The 22,360-nt window shown below is 43.5% G+C and overlaps 1 protein-coding gene across 2 annotated transcripts in view; it reads right to left on the bottom strand.

Annotated features, from left to right (window-relative positions):
- The window catches only part of LOC126248379 (gelsolin, cytoplasmic), a 315,183-nt gene that overhangs the window by 81,241 nt on the left and 211,582 nt on the right, over nucleotides 1–22,360 (bottom strand). For both annotated transcript variants that reach the window (XM_049949318.1, XM_049949317.1), the window contains exon 4: nucleotides 16,871–16,994. In XM_049949318.1, the coding sequence (XP_049805275.1) occupies nucleotides 16,871–16,994 (124 nt within the window). The remainder of the gene's footprint in view (nucleotides 1–16,870; nucleotides 16,995–22,360) is intronic.

Raw genomic sequence — 22,360 nt, 5'->3', positions numbered from 1 at the left:
ACAAACATCTACAACAACTGAAGACATTAAACAGTGAAGGGGACTTCCAAATATCAGCCACAGAATTCCTATCACTCAAAAGAACTGAGATCTGTTTTAACAAAACTCAAACAAATAATTTGTTTCAAAATGCAATTTTCAACAAATTCTGGCACTTTAATCCAATTTTCACATAATGGCTAAAAGAAAATATTACAAAATTTAAATTTGAAGTTTTAAAAATGCACCTCACAAGGCCTGACATCTCCATTTTTCAACATTCCACAAAAGTCTACTCATCCTTCTTTTATACTGCATGGTTGGAACTTTGATCATTAAATTTGAAAGTTAAATTTAATAGCCTTTATTGTTGCATGTGTGTATTGTCAGGCAATCCCACAACACCTTACATTACAAACCAACTGTTTACTAAGCATTTGTTGAACAACGATGCATATTGTCCTGCTCAACTCTCATTTTCAGCCACTGTTTAACTACAAGACTAATAGCTGTTGTACACACTGTTTTAGTATCATTAGTAAGACATTAGAAGCTACAGAATATTCTTAAACAGTTCAGAAGATGGAGCATGCAAGATAAACCAGAGTGAGAAGTGCTCGACTGCACCCTGAAATAAAGATCTCAACATAGACTGTAACCATATTGTAGCAACAAAGGAAACAACATGTGTTTAAACATCTTATTTATTTTAGAGATACCCTGTCTATGAATAAAACAAAAACTGAACACTGATTTCTTACAACGACTAGCGTAGACACATTAGACTTCTGCTCACTAATAAATACGCAAGAGCTGCAAATAGTTTTAATCGACATTGGGCATCCCAAATCAGAGTTAATGAGTCTGCGATGATTTCTGGCTTGTGCTAAACTTTTGAGGGCCAAGAAACCATGTAATTTTTGAACTTTTATCAGTTCTTTGCTTGTAACTCTAAAATGATACATCCTACAAAAAATTTCCAAGACATCAGAATGAAAGAGCATACAATTTCTCATAAAATTACATAATTGGTTCAGCCATTTAGCGATAATTTATACTACAATATAACCAATTTTTATCAATTTGAAATATTTCAAGTTTGTGATCATGATGATATGATGTAAGTTGCTGTAATAATTAATAAATACTGTGAGCCAACACAGAGGTAAATCACCAATGTTCAGCTTTCCCTCCAGTGATGGTGGTTTTATGAGCCCACGCCGGTAGAGCAATAAAGTCGTGTTGGTACAGCTAGTTTGGAATGAAAGTGAGTTATGCTCACATTGCAACACCTGTGACTTGAAAACGGCTACTCCAAATGAAAAGTTTGTGCGGTTGCAGAGCACAAATTTCTGCATAAAAAGAGCTCCTGGATTTTAAAATTCACTCACAAACATACAAATAAAAATGTGGAAGCATTTGTAGTGCTAATGAAGAAACATGCATGAAAACATGGGAATGCCTAGTTTTGTAAAAATGTGTAATTTCTAACTTTTTCCTTGTGAAGGAGATTAGTCAAACTTCAACTATTCCCTTGTCAATCCCTATTTATATGGATGACCAGTATTATATTTTTGTAATTTTTTGAATCAGTGATATTGAGCACAACTAAAAAATACTTCTCTTGTAAAATTCTATGAACGGAATTTGTTGAGGAGGAGGAGGAAGAGGAGATTAGTGTTAACATCCCGTCAACAATTAAGTCATTAGAGATGGAGCACAAGTTTGGATTAGGGAGGAATGAGGAAGGAAATTGGCCATGGACCTTCAAAGGAACCATCCCAACATTTGCCGCAAGTGATTTAGGGAAAGCATGGAAAACTCAGACTAGGACGGTTGGATGTAAGTTTGATCCTGAACTTGTGTGTTGAGTTTTGTTAAAATGTTCCTCAATTGTTTTATGCCTACACACATCTCCTGTTGGAGATAATAAACCTCTCCAACACATGGGAAACAAATTAACTGAAACTGTAAAAATCCTTATCTGTGGTGATTTAAATATAGACCATTGAAAACCCAATAAAGAAAAAAAACAGAGTTAAGAAATCTCTTAGTTTCTTATAACTCAGCAAATGCAATACTTTACTCCACATGACAAACTTGTTACACAAAATCCACACTAGATCATATAACAACTTGAATCAACATTAAAAACGAGAAATAGTAAAGACTAGACTTTGAGACTTTTATGGCTAAAATATTTTTCCATGCAGGAAGTAATAAGACTTACAAACTGAAAATCACATATCAGAGCAGGAACCTGAGATATTTTGAAGTAATCTAAAAACAGACACGAGTGTAAATTTATGGCACTGGAAATATATCTGGGAAATCCAATATCCTTATATAAGAAGTGTTCAAATGGTAAGGTATGAAACATTGTAACAACCAAACTGGTTGAAATTTGTATACACCACCTTAGGATAACATAGTAACAGATGCATGCAATGGAAGCATGTGTTATCACCTCCCCCCAGAAAATTCAAAGCAGCACCCTAAGCAGGCAACTTGATGTTCACCATCTGTTTCAATGTCAAAGGTCTGATACTGAATTTCTTGGGCACAGAAGAACCATAAATGGTAATGTGTGCAGTGAGACACACTGTAAACTATCCAAGCACATCAAGAGCAAACAGCCTGAGCTGCTCATGAAGGGAGTGATTCTGCTTCACAATAACACTCATACACACATCTCCAAGGTCACACAAACTGTAACGGCCAAGTTCAAGTGGGAGCAGCTTGAGTATCCACCCTACAGTGAGGACATATCATCCTGTGGCTTCCATATATTTGGTCCACTAAAGAAGTATCTCAAAGGGAAGTGTTCCAACTCTTATGATAAACTGAAGGACACAGTGGAGAATTGGCTCCTCTCACAGCCACAGGAATTCTGGGAACAGAGAATCCTTCAGCTAAAGGAACAGTGGGATAGTTGTGCTCAGGCCTCCAGTGATTACTTTCAATTACGTACTTCAATTATATCCACACTGTCATTTCCTTTTCTTTTGAACTCCCCCTCATACACACTGTTGGCGCAACTAGGTGTCTGCCGTCTGAATAACTACAATTGTGCATTTGAGATACTTGTCCAGTTGTATGAAATGGAACTCCAGTGTACCATGAACAAACATACATTTATCCACCAATAAACGCAAGGTACTTGATAACACTTGACACTAGTAGTGCTAGAGAAGAGAGTGACAAGAACTGTGTCACTGGCAAGGAACTATTGTCCTATGAAACATTAGCTGACTATTTTGTTCACTACATCAGCCCACTTGAGGGAAGCAGTGTCATTAAAAAAATCCTGCTGGGAAGTGCATTCAAAATCCAGAGTGTGTTCTACATTCATGTAGTGACTACTTTCGATGTATAAGGTTGAGGCTGGTTCTGCGATACGTGTATTGGAGATACTTTCAGCAACAAGCTGGTTTCACTCTGTCAATCAAGACTGTGGTATGATTGTCCAGTTTCTCCCAGCGTATTTCTTGGTCAAACAGTCCACGGGTGTACCGCCGGTCCATAGTGTCCAACAGGCACAGTATTTCAGCGATCAGACATGTTGCCATCTTCAGGTGCACTGACGAACTGAGCTCCTGAGGGCAGGCGGCCGTATTAAATCTCCTCCACTCACGAGGCATTCTCTACGCGGTCCGCACCTGCGTGTCAGCAGTCACTAAGATGCTGGCATTAGCGTCTGTGGTGGCGCGGACTGCAGAGAGAACGCCTTGCGAGGGGAGGGGATTTAATACAGCCACCCACCCTTAGGAGCTCAGTTCGTCAGTGCACATGAGGATGGCGACATGTCTGATCGCCGAAATATTGTGCCCGTTTGACACTACGGACCAGCAGTCGACCCGTGGACTGTTTGAGCAAGAAATATGCCAGGAGAAACCGAAAAATCACATCACATACCTCTACGGGGAGGAGATGTATCGCAGCATGAAGAAATTCGACAAGCTGCGCCACCAAAGGAGCCGTTTGCTGAGTGCTCTTGCTTTTCTGAAGAGATGTTGTGCTGATCAGGTTGTGCCAAACTTTGCTGAGGTCAGAAATCACATCAATTCTGCAGGAGCTAAGAGAATTATGAAGCGTGCTAGCCTCACCTTGGTTCATGAGAGGGTACACTTTACCAGATGCAGTCTAGAGTGCAACTCCCAGGAATTACTTAAACTACATCTACAACTAGCCAATTATTTTAATTCTGGGACCTGGGACTGGATTGATGGTGTTACCTGGGTGACCACCGATTCTGCACATAAGAAGACCTCAGGACGTCAGACATCTAAATTCTCTAGTTTCTCTGACAAACCATAGCTGGAGGCCCCACACGAGACAGTCATCAGTCTCACGGACATTGAGCTGACTGGGGATGCAGTTTCTGTTCTGAAGAAGGGACTTAATTTTGCTCCCACACCTAGGTTCACGCCAGTAGCGGTGCTGCACGACTACCACCTGAAGCAGCTGAAGAAGTACGCCGGGAATCCTGCTGTGCTCTGACGAGAACTAAATCGATCAAGTCTAATATTACCAGCAGGGAGAGGGCAGCCATTCAAGATCTGAGACAGAGCCCTGAGATTGTTGTCTTACCAGCTGTCAAAACAATTCTACGGTTGTCCTTTCCAATAAGGACTACATTGAGAGGATGCAGAGCCTGCTAAATGACGAATCTTACAGGAAGATCAACGTTGACCCCACAAAGAAGGTGGAGAACGAGACTAGAGCTCTTCTCAAGGATGCAGATTTAGCAGAGGGAGTTGCCAAGAAATTGACACCTCAACAACCTGTACTGTCAAGACTTTATGGACTCCCTAAAGTCCACAAAGAAGGGGTGCCATTATGCCCAATTGTCGGTAACATTAGGGCACCTGCATATTTGCTGGCCAAATACCTGGCAGAATTACTAAGCCCTTATGTGGGTAAATGCCCTCATCATGTTTGTAATTCTGTGAATTTCATAAAAAGTCTCGACAGCTTCAAGCTGAAAGACTGATATCCTGATGAGTTTTGACGTCGTTTCATTATTCACCAGGGTGCCTCTTTGAGAGTCAGTTGAGCTTATTGCACAAAAATTTGACAAGACGATGACAGACCTTTTCAAGCACGTTCTGACTGCATGTATTTTCTCTTTAATGGAGTATACTATGAACAAACAGAAAGAGACGCAATGGGGAGCCCACTCTAACCTGTGGTTGCAAATTTCTACATGGAATACTTCAAGGAGGAAGCTTTGGCATTATCCAAATGGAAACCTACTTTTTTTCTATGTTATGTGGATGACACACCTGAACTCCATACATCCGAACACCAAATTCACTATGGACACCAAAGCAGAAATAAGATTACCATTCCTGGACGTCATGGACGAAAGAAGAGTGGATGGCACCATGGGCCATGGGGTATACAGGAAGAAAATGCACACCGACTGTATTCGCATGCAAATAGCTGCCACCACCCTGCGCAGAGGAATGGGATGCTAAAAACACTGGTGCACAGGGTGCGCACCATCTCTGACACAGAGAGTCTGCCCCAAGAGCTGGACACCTCAAAACTGTATTCCACAAAAACGGATGCTCTGAATGGCGGATCAGACACACTCTCCACCCCACCTTTACAGTACAGTTTGTAGAGATAGAGGAAGTCATGGAGAAAGAGGTAGCCACTGCCTATATACCATATATTGGCGCACTAGCGGGGAAAATAGGATGCATATTGAGGAAACACCAAGTAGGAACTGTCTTTTGCCCCACCAAATAAAACACTAGCATTATTGGGAAGTGTCAAAGATGATCTCTGTTTGCGGAAGGCCAGCATACACCAGATTTCGTGTCAATGTGGGAAGACTTATATTGGACAGACAGTGTGCACCATGGAAGATTGTTGCTGAGAACATCAGAGGCACACTCGACTTGGGTACCCCAGCAAGTCAGCAGTCGCAGAGCACTGTTCGTCCGAAAATCCTGAAGTGGACTACCAACATACCAGGGTCTTGGCACAGACATCTAAATACTGGGACAGCATTGATAGAGAGGCGATATAAATTCATACCAGGGACCGACTCATCAACGAAGAGTGCAGCTACAACCTCAGCAGGGCATGGGAACCACATTTGAGTCTAATTAAAAGGATGCTCAGCAAAGGAAACAAATGGGCAACTGGGGTGGACGAGGCAATTACACCAACACCACCACCACAGACGCTGATGCCAGCGTCTCGGCAACCACTAATGCATGGATGCGGACTGCAGAGAGAACGCCTCACGAGGAGAGGGGATTTAAGATGGCCTCCCGCCCTCAGGAGCGCAGTTTGTCAGCACACCTGACGATGGTGACATGTCTGATCGTCAAAATATTGTGCCTGTTGGACACTATGGACTGGCAGTACACCTGTGGACTGTTTGAGCAAGACTGTGGTAGTTTTACCATTCACTAGAACATCCAGAGTTCATGCTCCTCTTTTGATAACACAATGCAGGCTGATGTAAGGCAGTTGTACAGGTGCGTAGCACGATAAATACACATTTGTGAATCATGATGAACATAGGTTGGTCTCGTACCATCTCTAGATGCTTGATGAGGATGAATGCGAGCAATATGTTCCTTCAGGTGGCAAACGAAGTGTTTGGTCATAGTCAGGAAGCTGCTTGGAACTTGAGTCAATGAATTTGTCAGGGAGCCTTAGTGCATTGTCATACATGACCTCTTCTGACAAAGCATCCAAGTGTGATTTATGTGCATTGTAAAAACCAAGCTGGACCAAGGATGAGGCTCTCATCTAACTCCTGCCCTGACACAGAAGTGCAGCTTTCAAAGAACAGTGCCAACATTCAGTCATGCCATTTGCTTACCAAGTGTTAGTTTCTTGTCCTACGATGATTCACACCACAGTGTTTGAAAAGTTGAGTAAATGTTTCCGATATGAATTGCCAGCCACAGTCTGTAATGACAAGCAGCAGACAACCATAGCACAAAATCAAATTTGATGCAGAGGTGAAGGCTAAGGTTTCTGCCAAAATGTTGTTGACTGGTATTGCTTCTGGCCAATGAGTGAACCGAATGATTGCTGTTGACAAGTAGTGCTTACCATTTGATGAAGGTAGCGAACCTGCTATGTTTATGTGCACATGTGCAAATCTTGTCATCATATCTTCAAAATATCCCACTAGTGTGAGCATATGACTCGATACCTTGCTGCACTGACATTGAATGCACGTGCGAGTCTATTCTTGACAATCCTTTTGCATGGCAGGCCATACAAACATTTTAAAACCAGGTGAGTTTTTGATCAAACACCACGGCAACACAAGTCACGATGCCTATAATGAGCACATCTGCAGAATACAGATGGCAGGAAAGTACGAGGTCTTCCACTTCAAGTGTCACAGCACAGCTTCATATCTGTGCCGGAATGTCTACCAGTTTAACTGTAGTGCAGACGATGATCTTTCAGTAGATTCTGGAGTTTCTGGTCAGATTCATGTGGCTGCAAGTTGTGTAAAATCAATAGCATTTGTTACACTGCTAATGCAAGACAGTCTACTACCACACTGCCATTGACTGATGTCAGTGCTGAATTTAGCAATGAAATCAAATTAATCTACTGATGTGGTGATCGTTTATTGTTATTCTGCTTAAAAGCTTATAGAAGCAGCTTCTGATCAGTAAATATTGTAAACTCTGGTTCTCAACTGGGGGCAAAAGTACTTTATCCATTCACAAACACTAAGAAGTTCACTACTGTAAGAGCTTCATGTCTGCTGCAAAGGTGAGAGCTTGTGTGATAAGGAGGCAAGTGGTGGTCCAGCATCATCACCTAGCTGTTATAATGCTCCAACAAAGCAAGAGGTGCTTCCAATGTGGGGTGTGCTAGGAGTGCAGCATCTGATATGCTTTTCTTTGTTCATTCAAAGACATGGCTCATTGCATCTACCCACTGGATCAGAGGTTTTCCCTTAGTTTTAGGTCTGGAAAGTGCTGCAGTCAGTGGTTCCTGTGATCCAGTCACACAAGGATGATGCTGCTAGTAAAAATTTAGCACTCCTAGGAAATGACTTGGTTCCCTGATAATTTCAGGCTGTGAAATCTTCACGATGACTTCAAATTTCTGGAAGCTGTAGTGACTCTGCTGATGGAATCAGATGGCCCAAGAAGGCAATCTGCTGTTGGCCAAATACACACTTGACAGTATTCAACACCACACCATTTTGCTCTAGGCATTTACAGATTTCCAAGTGTTGCTGGTGCTGTTATGCAAAGACAAAGATGTCATCTAGATAAGCAAAACACAATGATAATCATTGCAGCACTGAGTCAATAAACCTTGGCTAATAAATTGCAGCATTGGATAGATCAACTGTCATGAAGACACACTAACAAGCCAAATGGCATTAGAATGACTTTTCAGAATGACCATCTGCCATGGGAGACTGCCTGAAGGAATTTGTGCAATCTAGCACACTGAACATGGTTGCACCATGCAGAGCATAGTTGTAGTCTCTTAAAATGGGTACTGGATATCTATCTGGCACTGTCCTTTCATTAAGTGAACAATAATCACTACACGAGTACCACGTGGCATATTTCTTGGATACTAGGTGATGACCATGAACTGCTAGAAGGGTGAAGTTACTTTATTTGCGCATAGAGTTGAATCCTGCCTTTGCGATAACCCAATGGTTGGGAGCCGATTGTGTGAGTGAGCACAAAACTGGTGGGCTATCAGCTGTTTTAATGTAATTAATGGTATTGTAACACACCTGTGTCTGAGCACCAGGAGATCCTGTTATAGTTGCAAACTGTTCAGGTAGCTTGGTGTATTTACAATCTGCTCCTGGATGAGCTAGCTGTTGTGTATTTTCTACACTGCGTCAGAATCTGTCAGTGGTAAGACTTGTGATGCTGAGGTCAAGTCTTACATTCACCACATTTGACAGCAGATGATAATCCACTACGAAGTCTGCTCTGATTATGGGTTCCAAGACGTCAGCAATGATGAATTCCAAGGGAAGGCAAGGTGCAGTCCCGAGTCCCAACTCAATATGCTGAGTGCTGTAAGTCACTATGAATGAATTGTTTGCTTTGGAGAGGCAGAATGAAGTCTGTGACTGGCAATTTTACACTAAGGTATGTGGATACATACACAAGTCTGAAGCAGTGTCAAAAATAAATTTTCGTCCTTCCTTCCAATCACTGATAAATAAATGCCGAGACTAATTGGCCATCTGATGCACCTATGTCTGACTGCTGCTGGCATTTGGGTATGCACAAGGTGAAGTACACTTCCATCGCTGATCTACAAACTTCCGGTGATAGCAAACAGAAAGCAGATGCTCTGTGCCACTCAGGGCTAATGAGTTTATAGAGGAACAATTATGCAATTTCTTACAATAGGGCGGGGGGGGGGGGGGGGGGGGGGGACTGGAGTCATATGCGCCTAAGTCAAAACTATAAACACAAAGACAGAGAGGAGTTAAAAAACAACTATACGTAAATCCCAACAGACATACTAGAAAACAGCTAAAAACAGGCACATGGAAAAAAACACCATACAGAAACTGAGGTCCAAAACTAAAAATGAAATGGACTTCGCCATATTGCTTAGATGGATAAAAAGTAAAACACAGTTGACAGCTTGGGCGTCATTTGCTAAAACGGCCGATAACTCAGATGGCAAACCCACGTGGGAATGTAAATGGTTAAAAAATGAGCATTCTGTCAGGAAGTGCAGACAGTTAAAACTTGGGTGCAATGTGTACGAAGTGGTGGGGTAGCCCACTTATCAAATGACAATGGCTAAAAAGACAGTGCCCAATATGCAGCTTAGTTAAAATGAGCTCCTCCCGGTGGGAAGGTGAAGAGGTGTTCGTCCAAGCCGCTGGGATAGGCTTAAACAGCTGGAGCTTATTCCCATGAAGGGAGGACCATTAGCAATGCCAAAGGGACACCACCTCCCGACAGAGGACAACACAGAGATCATTGGAGGGAATATAGGAACTCATGGGCTGAGGTACGAGGACTGAAGCCTTGGCAGCAGTGTCAGCAGTGTTGTGGGTTGGTAAGACAGCCAATCCACTATGAGGGGAAGCCGAAGGCACGCGTTTTAGCTCATGCAGGCTGGCGCGAGGTCTGGAACAGGTCACGGAAATGAGACTAGTAAAAAACGTACGTAGCTTCTGGAATACTTAACTTTAATCCATAATTGGTGACCATCGCTCTTGACGGTACATGTTTTACAGCATCAATAGTAACTGGTAATGGTGCCTTGCTAGGTCGTAGCAAATGACGTAGCTGAAGGCTAAGCTAACTATCGCCTCGGCAAATGAGAGCGTAATTTGTCAGTGAACCATCGCTAGCAAAGTCGGCTGTACAACTGGGACGAGTGCTAGGAAGTCTCTCTAGACCTGCCGTGTGGCGGCGCTCAGTCTGCAATCACTGATAGTGGCGACACGCAGGTCTGACATATACTAACGGACCGCGGCCGATTTAAAGGCTACCACCTAGCAAGTGTGGTGTCTGGCGGTGACACCACAAGCAGCCTCGTTTCCTGGGAGACTGACATGACCAGGAACCCACAGAAACATCACACTGGCTCCACCAAGAGTGAGCAAGTGACAGTTTTCCTGGATCCGTTACGCTAAGGGATGGGCAGTGTATGGCGCACATAGACTTTGGAGGGCACTGAGAGTCTGAGCAGAGGACACAATTGAAAACGCTGTGTCGCCGAATGTACTCCGTGGCCTGATACAGGGCAAAGGGCTCGGCTGTAAATATGGAGCAGTGTGCTGGAAGCTGATATCGAAAGACATGGGTGCCAATTACTAAAGACACACCCAACCCCATGGTCATTACGAGAGCCATCAGAATATACAAAGGTACTATCACAAAGTTCCATGCGAAGGTCGTGAAACTGAAGGTGATTGACCAAGGCTGGAGTAGTGTTCTTAGGAAGCAATTTAAAAGGTTAACAGGGGCCACTTCACAAAGCCAAGGTGGTGAAGGGTACACACCCACTGGGAAAGTTGCAGTTAGTGTGAAGTTAAGCCGCCATAGCAACTGCCGAAAGCGGACTCCAGGAGGCAACAGAAAAAAGGGGCATGCCCCATACTGGCGATCAAAGGAATCATCGAAGAAGGAGGCATAGGATGGGTGGCCATGCATGGCAGACAAACAGAATGCATACCTGGTGAGGAGCAAGTCACAGCAGTAGAACATTTGGAGTTCAGCAGCTTCAGCATACAGACTCTCTACTGGGCTAGTGTAAAAGAAGCCCATCGCCGAATAGATGCCACAATGGTACATTGTGTTGAGATGGCGTTAAGAGGGATGGATTTGCAGATGCATAAACGAAACACCCATAGTCAAGTTTCAAATGGACAAGGGACTGGTACAATCAGAGGAGGGTGGTTCAGTCAGCACCCCAGGAAGTACCATTGAAGACTTGTAGGACACTGAGGAACCATGTACAGTGGCCTGCCACGTAAAACACGTGGGAGGACCAAGAGTGTGAGCATGAGCCCCAGGAATTTAGAAGTGTCAACGAATGAAAGGGCAACAGGCCCAAGATGTAAAGATGGTGGGAGAAACCAACTGCATTGCCAGAAATTCATACAGACAGTTTTGTCAGTGTAAAAGTGAAAGCCATTGTTAATGCTCTAGGAGTAAAGATGATCAAGACATTTCTGAAGACAATGCTCAGTAAGACAGGTCCATGGAGAACTGCAATAGGTGGCAAAATAATCAACAAAAAGGGAACTGGAGATGCCTGGCAGGAGACAGGCCATTATAGGGTTAATGGTGATAGCAAAGAGGATGACACTCAGGATGAAACCCTGAGGCACACTGTTTTCCTGGATATAGGTGTCTGACAAGGCAGAACCCACACACACCTTGAAAACCTGGTCTTTTAAAAATGCCTGAAGGAAACAGGGCAGGCGGCTACGGAAGTCCCACATGTAAAGAGCACGGAGGATACCAGTTATCCAGCAGGTGTCTTAGGCCTTCTCCAAATCGAAAAACATAGCCAAAGTCTGGGATTTCCACAGAAAACCATTCATGACAGGGCGGGACAAAGTAACGAGATGGTCAACTGCAGAAAACCACACTCAAAAACCCCACTGTGAATTCGTCAGTGAATTGCAAGACTCTAGCCACCATACCAGCCGGGTATGAATCATACGTTCCATCACCTTGCAAATGCAGCTGGTAAGAGAGATGGGGCAGTAGCTAGAAGGAAGGTTCTTGTCCTTACCGGGCTTAGGTATAGCTATGACAGCATGCCAGCATCCAGGAAATGTGCCCTCTGCCCAGATGTGGTTGTACATGTTAAGCAGAAAGTGCTTGTCCACAAGAGAAAGGTGCTGCAACATCTGGATGTGGATAGAGTCTGGCCATGGGGTGGAGGATCAGGATGAACTGAGAGCACGATCTAGCTCCCTCATAATGAAGGCAGCATTATAGCACTCGCAATTCTGAGAAGAGAATGGTATTGCTCGAGCCTCCTCTGCTCATTTCTGATGGAGGAAGAGCTTGAAATGTCCACAAAATGGTGGCCCAAGATGTTGGAGACAGCAATAGGGTCCACAATGACATTGTCTCCTACTGTCAGGCCAGAAATTGGGGAATGGATCTTGGTCCCAGAGAGCCATCAGAGGTTGGCCTACATGACACAGGAAGGGGTGAAACTGTTAAAAAGAACTAGTGAAGGAAATCCAGCTAGATCTTTTGCTATCCCGAAGAACGCAGCAACACTTTAAATGCACCTGCTTATAATGAATACAGTTTGCCATCGTAGGATGATCATTAAAAACACGGAGAGCATGTCTCCATGTGTGAACTGTACCGTGGTATGTCTCAGTCCACCAAGGAACTGGGACACGACGTGGTAAAAAGGAAGTGCGAGGAATGGAACGTTCTACAGTAGTAAGGATAACATTTGTGAGATATTCAACCTGGTCATCACAACTGGGGAAATCTTTCTTCTAAGGTCATCAGGGAAGAGTAAAGCTGCCAGTCAGTCAGCCTTACAAAGCTGCCATTTGGACATGCACATGGAGGGGTAGGAGTCTGCAAACGGATAGCACACAGGAAATGGTCGCTCGAGAAGGTGTCAGAAAGAACAGGCCAGGGAAGACAATTGGCAAGGTGGGCAGGGCAGAAGGACAGGTCCAAATTGGAATAGATGTGCAAGGAATGTGAAGGAAAGTAGGTGCTCCCAGTGTTAAGGCAGGAGAGGTTAGTTTGGTTAAAAAGATCAGCCAAGAGGGCACCTATCTGACAGGTTCTGGGAAAACCCCAAAGGGGATGATGCACATTAAAGTCACCAAGTAGCAAAAATGGGGGAGGCAGCTGCCTAATAAGCTGGAGGAAGTCTGCCCTGGTGACATCAAATGACAGAGGGACATAAATGGTACAGAAGGAAAAGTTGGCGAGGGGGGGGAGGGGGGGGGGGGAAGGTGAACTGCAACAGCTTGATGCCGACCTTGGGGATGGGGAGTCAAAACAAATCAGTAAGAAATGTGAAAGCTCTAAGCGGTCGTGAGGGCACAACTTCATTTCCTGAAGGCAGAGTACAAGGGGACCCTGTGATGCTAAAAGCAGCCATAAATCCTCTTTGTGGGACTGAAGGCCATGAATGTTCCATTGGAGGAGAGCCATGATGAGGAACAGATGTAGAGGTCTCACCTCGGTGGCTGTCGAGTGACAGCCTGTGAGGAGTCGCTACTACAGAGCACAGAAGCAGGAGGATCTTGCTCCATGGGGGCCCAGAGAAGCATCGGCTTGCTTGTGCAGTCAGTCTGTGGAGTCCAACACATGAAAAACACTTTGTGGTGTGCACCGGTGACACGGAGGCCGGCCGGGTTAAGGTATCACATGGCGACACCGTCAAGCAGGCTCTTCAAGTTGGCAAAGGAGAAGACTGTTTGCCTTTCATGGACTTCTTCAAGCCTTTCTGGTTAGAGGAAGACTCTTGAGTTGTTTGGCTGAAGGGAGGGAAGAAGTCTTCACGGGGGTACTACTTCTGTCCTTTCCAGCCTACTAGTTGTGCAGCTGGTGGCTTTGTCCCTTGAGGCGAGAGTTTGATGGCTTGTTGCACAGCTGGGTGGGGCGATGGCAATGCTACCTTGACACTGGGCGATTTCACAAACTCAAGAGCTGAAGTTGCATGTCTGCGTGGCCATATCCTTCATAGAGTGAGGGTAACAAGAATGGAACTATAGGTGCCAGATGGGAGAAGCATGGTTTGCAAGTAGCCAGTAACTTATAATCGATTGGGTAAGGCAATTTTCCCTTTACCCGGATTTCTTGGACAGCCTGCTCATCAAGACACAGGGGACAATCCCGAGAGTCGGCGGCATGGTCGCCATTGCAGTTGATACAGCAGGGACGAGGTGGACAATCTCCCTCATGCACATCCCTACAACAGGTTGCACATTTGGCTGGATGTTGACAAGATGTTCTAGTGTGGTTGAAACAGTGACACTGGTAACAGTGCATTGGGTTTGGAATGTACAGCTGGACTGTGATAATTTCATAGCCTGCTTTGATCTTGGACAGAAGCACCACACTATCAAAGGTGAGAAGAAGAGCTTGTGTGGGCACTATGGAAGTATCTACCTTTTTCATTACACAATAGACAGCAATGACACCCTGATCAGAGATGTAAGATTGGATTTCACTCACAGTTAGACCGTCGAGCAGCCTGGTGTAAATTACACCACGGGAAGAATACAAAGTTGTATGGGCCTAGACACCAACAGGGTAGCCGTAGAGAAGCGAGGCAGCAAGCAGTTGTTGTGCTTGAGAATCAGAAGTAGTCTCCAAAAGCAAAGCGCCATTCCATAAACCATAGCAACATTTCACAGGGCCGGCAATTGCATCAACACCTGTCTGAATAATAAATGGGTTTACCATGGTGAAGTATTGACTGTCTTCAGTACATGGGACCACGAGGAACCATGGAGCAGCGGGAAGGGCCTTTGAATCATTACCCTCATTACATTTCTGTTTCATAGGTATTGAATGTGAAGATCATTGACTCCTTGCGAGAAAATCCCTATGAGTGCTCCTTCCAACTGGGGGGCCCCTTCACAAGGGGGCACACCCACCTTAGGTGGCTGTTCACACCTCCCGAACACCTGACACGAGGGACCAATCAGCAATTTGGGAGCTCAGGCAAACACCCCTCCCTAGGCCTGGCCTGTACTAGGGAGTACATGCAAACCCTACCTGTCAACCCGGGGCTGGGAATTATGCATTACCCAGTCACCTATTACATGTCAGACGCATGGAATAGCCTTCAGGAGCACACAGGGAGGAAGAAGAAAAAGAGGAGCCCCAAACACCGAAGCAGAGGCATGAGAGGGGGGGGGGGGGGAAGGGGGGGGGCGAGACCGTTCTTACATCAGCGACAGACAATGCAGAACATTCCTAATAACACCCTAGACATATTCCCCAAGGGAAGGGAAGAAGAATAGCAAGAGGACAGACATGCAGCATGGAGCAGAAAAAAATGCTGTAAAGGCTGGGGTCCCGTGGTACTGTGGTAGTCAAGCAAAGAGTGGCGAGCTGCCTGGGTGGCGCGGGTGGCGCGCGGGGGGGAGGGGGGGGGGCAATCCATTCAGTCAAGAGCATTGACCTTATCTGTGAGCCAATCTTTATCTGTTTCTTCTGGTTTTGTGGACTGAAGGTGTACTCTGAGATCATGTCAGGGTACTAATGTTGACACAACTTGGTGTTGACCGTCCAAACAACTACAATTTCACACTTGGTAATCAGCACTAGAGAAGAGTTTGACAAAACTGAATCAATGCCGAGAAACTATTGTTCTATCTAACACCCATGGAACATCACACAGCACACACAGAATAAACCAAAACCCAGCACCTCTGGTGGAAGATACAAGAACTGACATCTCACATAAACACAGCAACCAAAAGTAACTGACGATCTTGTTTGTTTCAATACAGTTATATATCACTATGATGTAGCATTTCTTCTTGAAACTACATCAAAACCCACTCCCACAAGCACCTGGATCACTCCATGCATTAAGTCTCGCAACACCTGAATTCAATAGACGCTTTAAGAACTATAAAACAATACTCAGGAAGGTGGTAAAAACGCCAAAATACTGGAAAATTACATATATAAGAAAAACAGCTAACAAAATCGAAGCTGTTTGGCATGATGTAAAAACAGACACAGGAAGTTACAAATTAATCATCACAAATTATCATTTACTGTGTTGAACTGTTGTTTTGTAAATACCGCAAAAAATCTTATTGATTACAATATAATCCATGAAAATCCCACACCTGACGTACAAAATTCAAGTGGTAAATATTTCTCACACCAACAAATATACAGGAAATACAACAAGGAATCACGTTATTAAATTCTTAAATCTTATTAGGAACAGGTAATATACCACATCTTGTAAGTGTGTGTGCACACAATCTCTGAGTGACTGACTTGGTTTGTAAATCTCTCATACATCTGAACTTTTCAATATTGTTAAAAATTGATAAAGTGAAACCACTGTTTTTTTTCTGATCTCCTATGTAAATCTAAAATATTAATGAAATCACATTGTGGTTTTAGTAGAAAGCACTCAACTGAAACATTGGTCTTTTCTCTTCTATATGAAAAGTCATTAGATAGTCAGGAACATATGAGCTGTGATCATAAATTAACGTGAATTTTTTTTTTCATTTTGCAGACTTTATAATGTCATGTCAACATCAGGGCTCATTCAAATACAAATTTACATTTCACAAATTCAGCCAACGGCTACTTAAACGAGACTAACAATGAATCAAAACTGTAATAATGACTAATGAACCAGTTAACTAACCCTGTGTTAAATTTTTTCTACGTATTTATGATTCACTTACCAGCTCTGAAGTAGGACAAGAAAAGCTGAGATTCATGATCCTGCACTTCACGGTGTTGGACAGGAGACCCTCCAAGATGATCATCTAGTTCTACTGATAGGATAGCAGCTGCACCAGCCTCATCCTAGAAGGGCATATAATTTACTGTCACATATGTAAACACCAGTGAGTGAGGTTATTGGCATTAGGTACTCAAGATGTTTTGACACTAAACAAGCATGTAAGTTGTACCCCCCAGCTTTTTTTTTTTGTGTGTGGTTTTAGGGCACACAACTACAGTGGTCATTAGCGCCCAGACTAAATTATGAATGCACTGCGAGGCATAACGTTAAAACAGCAACTAAAAAGGACAACACTATACAAGGCACATTAACAGGCAAGGGATTAAAAGAAAACAGCATAATCAAATGTCCTTGGACAGGTTCATCAAGTGGATAAAACGAAGAACGCGAGCAGCTGCTCCTGGGTCATCCACTAAAATTTCATCCAGAGTGCATGGCAGGCCAAGATCAATGCGCAGTGTGTTAAAATTCAGACAGGACGTTAAAATGTGGCGTACTGCCAGCAATTAACCACAGGGGCAGAACGGTGCCGGCACAGCCGGCGGCAGATGGCGATGGCTGAACTGGCAGTGTCCAATCCGTAACCGGGCCAAAACAACCTCCTCCCGATGAGAAGGGCGTGAAGAGGTCGCCCAAGCCACGGGCAGAGGTTCCAAGGCCCGAAGCTTGTTTTCAGTAAGTTTAGACCAATCGGCATGCCACAGCGATAAAATGCGCTGACAAATGACCCTGCTAAAATCAGATGAAGGCACACAACAAGAAGCTGTCTGAGGCTGGAGGACCGCAGCCTTGGCCGCAGCATCTGCAGCTTCATTCCCAGGGATACCGACATGGCCAAGAACCCACATAAAGGTAACTGGAGAACCGTCGTCCGCCAGCTGCTGAGGGGAGCGTTGGATCCAGTGCACAAAAGGGTGAACCGGACACAGATCACTGAGACTCTGGATGGCGCTCAGGGAATTAGAGCAGATGACATAAGCAGAATGTCGGTGGCAGCGGATGTAAAGAACAGCCTGATAGACGGCAAATAGCTCAGCTGTGAAGACCGAACAATGGCCATGGAGCCGGTATTTGAAACTGTGTGCCCCGACAATAAAAGACGCCCGACGCCGTCATTGATCTTAGAGCCATCTGTATAAATGAAGATCGTATTAATGAACTTCTAACGGAGTTCGACAAACCGTGAGCGGTATACCGAAGCTGGGGTAACCTCCTTTGGGAGCGAGCTGAGGTCAAGGTGAACGCGAACCTGAGCCTGGAGCCAAGGTGGCATTTGGCTCTCGCCCACTCTAAAGGTTGCAGGGAGTGGAAAATCAAGTTGCTGAAGGAGGCGACGAAAGCGGACTCCAGGGGGTAGCAGGGCAGATACATACAACCCATACTGACGGTCGAGAGAGTCGTCAAAAAAGGAACGATAAGACGGGTGGTCGGGCATTGATAATAGCCGACAGGCATACCGACAAAGCAGTATATTGCACTGGTAGGTTATTGGCAATTCACCGGCTTCAGCATAAAGACTCTCGACGGGACAAGTATAGAACGCTCCGATCGCAAGACATAACCCCCGATGTTGTATAGAGTTGAGGCGGCGTAAGATGGACGGCCGTGCAGAGGAGTATACAAAGCTCCCATAATCCAGCTTTGAGCGGACGATCGACCAATATAGGCAAAGTAGGACGGTTCGATCCGCTCCCCACAACGTACCACTGAGAACGCGGAGGACATTTAGGGAACGGGTACAACAGGCAGCCAAATATGACATGTGGAGACCAGCTAAGTTTCCTGTCAAATGTAAGACCTAAAAATTTTGTTGTCTCCATGAATGGGAGAGCAACGGGATCGAGATGTAAGGACGGTGGGAGAAACTATTTGTAGCGCCAGAAGTTAATACAGACCGTCTTCTCGGCAGAAAAACGGAAGCCATTGGCGACACTCCAGGAGTAAAGACGGTCAAGACAACACTGAAGACAGCGCTCCAGGAAACATGTACGCTGTGCGCTGCAGTAAATGGTGAAATCGTCCATGAAAAGGGAGCCTGATACATCAACTGGGAGGCAATCCATTGCCACACAGCTTGTGATAAGTGTGCCAGACTGGGAACTGGATGTTTCTTATGGTACAACAGGTGCAGTCACCTATCAAACATACATAGCGAATTGAGATGATAAAGTTTGGTTATGTTAACTATTTGATCCTGCCCAACATGTGACTGCCTGTGAGATGCCTAGTATGTGGCACGAGAAGTTTCAGCCTGTGGCAACATGTGAATATGGAAAAGAGTCAATGTTATAAACTATCAGTATGAAAAGTGAGAAGGGTGCAGCAGTGGGCAGAGAAAAAGAAAAGAAAAAATATTATTGAGCACAAATTTTAACTTAAGCTTGTGCACTGCTGCAACAGTATACTTTCCATGAGTGGCATAGTGTGCTCCACAGGAGCCCTGGTTATACTGACCTACCACTAAATTATTATTGCAGTTTTGTCTGTTAACTCATTAAAAACTTTGTAATTAAGAAATATGTTACACGTCATCAATTATTTGGGGTATGGTACAGTTCAGAACATGGAAACGCACACACACTCGCACAACATTGTTGAAACAGTACCTACGATTTTTCTAGCTGCACACAATGTACCTTATCACAGGGTGACTACCTCTCCGAGACAAATCAAAAGACCTTGAAAACTGCTTTTCTTTTAGTTGCCAGTTCCTCTTATCTGTGGTTTTCTGATTTTTTTTTTCCTTTCTTGGTGATGCTTCCCTAGAATTTCACTAATGAGAGTCAAGTGGAACCCACGAAATGGTATGTTTTTTACCATTCAAAAATTATATATAACAAGGGAATTTAGTACACGTTTATTGTGTGATCGAAGAAAGTTTGTTTGCAATATTTCATGGTTTTTTTGAACAGTTACAGTAGGGCTTCATACAAAGACTTGACAACAGGTCTTCAAATGAAGCACTAGTGTTAACACATGACATCCAGAGATTTATGGGTCTACATGACATTTTCATTTATTTGGAGAGATGCATATGGGGTCTGAATGTGGCATAGTGAAATGCTGAAACTGGTAGCCTTCAAAATAAAATAAAATAAAATAACATGTTAAGATACACAGCTGTTGGTGAATTTCATTGACACTGATAAAGACAATTACTCTACTATTAACGGCACATATTGAGGGCTTCATAGAATAGCTAGAACAGACAAGTGTGGGGCCGCAATATTTACATGCAGCTGTGGCCAGAGTACAAAGCCCAAGTGTTGGAGACCAGAGCACCATACTGATACTGAAACTAGATGTGGAATCTGAATCACTGTCCATTACTAAATCATCTGACCAGTAACATCCTTGAAATGTTGTTCCTGTATTGCTCAATTTTCATAAGTAACATTTTTTTTAATTGCTACAAGAGGTAGTCAAATTGTTCATTATCACGTCAAAAAAATTGAGCTGAGATCCTGAAACATTGTTATGTCTTATTCCTCTTCTACATATTCACTTTTGTTGGAAGGGTCTATATTTTGGCTGATACAGAATCATTCCACCTTGAAAATCACCTGTCATTCTGTAAATGCCTGCCATTCAATAGTTTCTTCATTTAAGGAAAGGGGAGGAACACACCGGGTGTTTTGTCAGGAGAAAATGGTGAAAGTAGAGTGAGAGGCAATATCTGACACTTCAAAGAAGCAAGATGTGTCAATGTGTAATGTGCAGGACGAGCTGAGCAGCAGGTGGTGACCATCATTTCTTCAAAATGTCAAGCAAACTGTTGAAAACTTCTTTATGAATGATCTTCATTTTTTCCACTGTCACCTTGATTGTGATACACTGCTCTTTAGGCACCAGGACCTCCATTTCTCTTTTGACTCTCAAGTCTTACAAAAGGAGTTTGTTAGTTTCATGTTCCATGGATCATTCTGCACAATAAATCCAAATGATACAGAATGAATCATTTTACAGTCACATCACAAATTAATTTGTAGATGTTGTGCATTTAGAAGTTTTTTAAATATACAGATGTGAGTAAGTAATTCCTACCCACCACCTTTTACAGATTACTGTAACAATTTCTTCTATGGAATAGCAGGAGTTGTCAAGGAGAAACATTTTCAATTTGTTTTCAAATTTTACTTTGCGATCAGACATTTTACATCACTGGGCAAGCAATCAACAACTTTTGTTGCAGCACTATGCACCCCATTTTGCGCTAAAGACTCCCTTAATGCCGAGTAATTTATGTCATTTTTCCTTCTGGTATTGTAATTATGTACATTGTTGTTCCTTTTGAACTGTACTGGATTATTTACAACAAACTTCATGAGAGAACAAATATACTGTGAAGCAGTAGTCAGAATGACCAACTCCTTAAACATATGCCTACAAGATGATCATGGGTGATCACCACATATTAATCTTACAGTAGGTTTATGAGCAATGAAGGCTTCCTTTCTTAAAAGATGAGTTACCCACACAACATTATTCAATACGACATTTTTGAATGAAAATATGCAAAGTATGGCAAGTTACCCATTCGTCTCACCTCAAGATTTGCAATAATTCCAAGTGCGAATGTGGCTGAACTTAGTTGTTTTAGGAGTTCTAAAATGTGCTTTTTCCAGTTGAAATTCTCGATCAATATGAACACCCAAGAATTATGAAGTGTGCACCCTGCACCCATGAATTTGGAAATTTGCACCCTAGCTATTATTTGCATGCCAAGTGATAGGGGGAGTGCCAAGAGATAAGGGGGCGTGCCAAGAGATGAGTCAGTAGGATCATTGTGCACCGGTTTTACACAGCAGGATCATGTTTTAACAGTTGGTGGAGAAGGAAATAGTACTGATAGGGATCAGAGCTACAATATTGTGTGTGATTTAGTAAAAATAACATCTGCAATTAACCATACAAATGTTGGCTTGGTTCCTGTTTTCATGTGGTACGATCAGCCCCAGTTGAACACCTCTGTCAGGATGAGCAATATGGAGCTAGATCAGCTGCTTTGGGCAGCTATTTTGTGAGGCATATGTTTGGTTCCTGCTGATGCTATTGGTAGGTGGGAATTCACAAGGCATGGCCTGCATCTCAACATGAAAAGGAAGTGTAAATTGGCTGGGACAATAGCAAAATCTCATCTTGAAATGGGGGGGGGGCACTGAAACTCATGGGAGTACCTCTATCCTCTACGTTAAGATCAGTGTCCAATGATTCAACATTGAATGAAATTAAGCTTAATGAGAAGCTCAGACAGGCATGAATTAGAGATGTTAAAATATCACAAGATTCTCACAAAAGTACAGTGATAAATAATGTTAGTATACCGCATCAGTATATCAGGAGGTTAAAAAACAAAGTACATGAGCTTCTTGTTCATTTAAAAACAGAGTGGTATAGATGCACTATGCCTGTCTCAACTTGATAAAGT

Source organism: Schistocerca nitens, chromosome 3 (genome assembly GCF_023898315.1).
Source record: "Schistocerca nitens isolate TAMUIC-IGC-003100 chromosome 3, iqSchNite1.1, whole genome shotgun sequence".
NCBI classification, from domain to species: domain Eukaryota; kingdom Metazoa; phylum Arthropoda; class Insecta; order Orthoptera; family Acrididae; genus Schistocerca; species Schistocerca nitens.
This window is presented reverse-complemented; position numbering and strand designations above follow the sequence as displayed.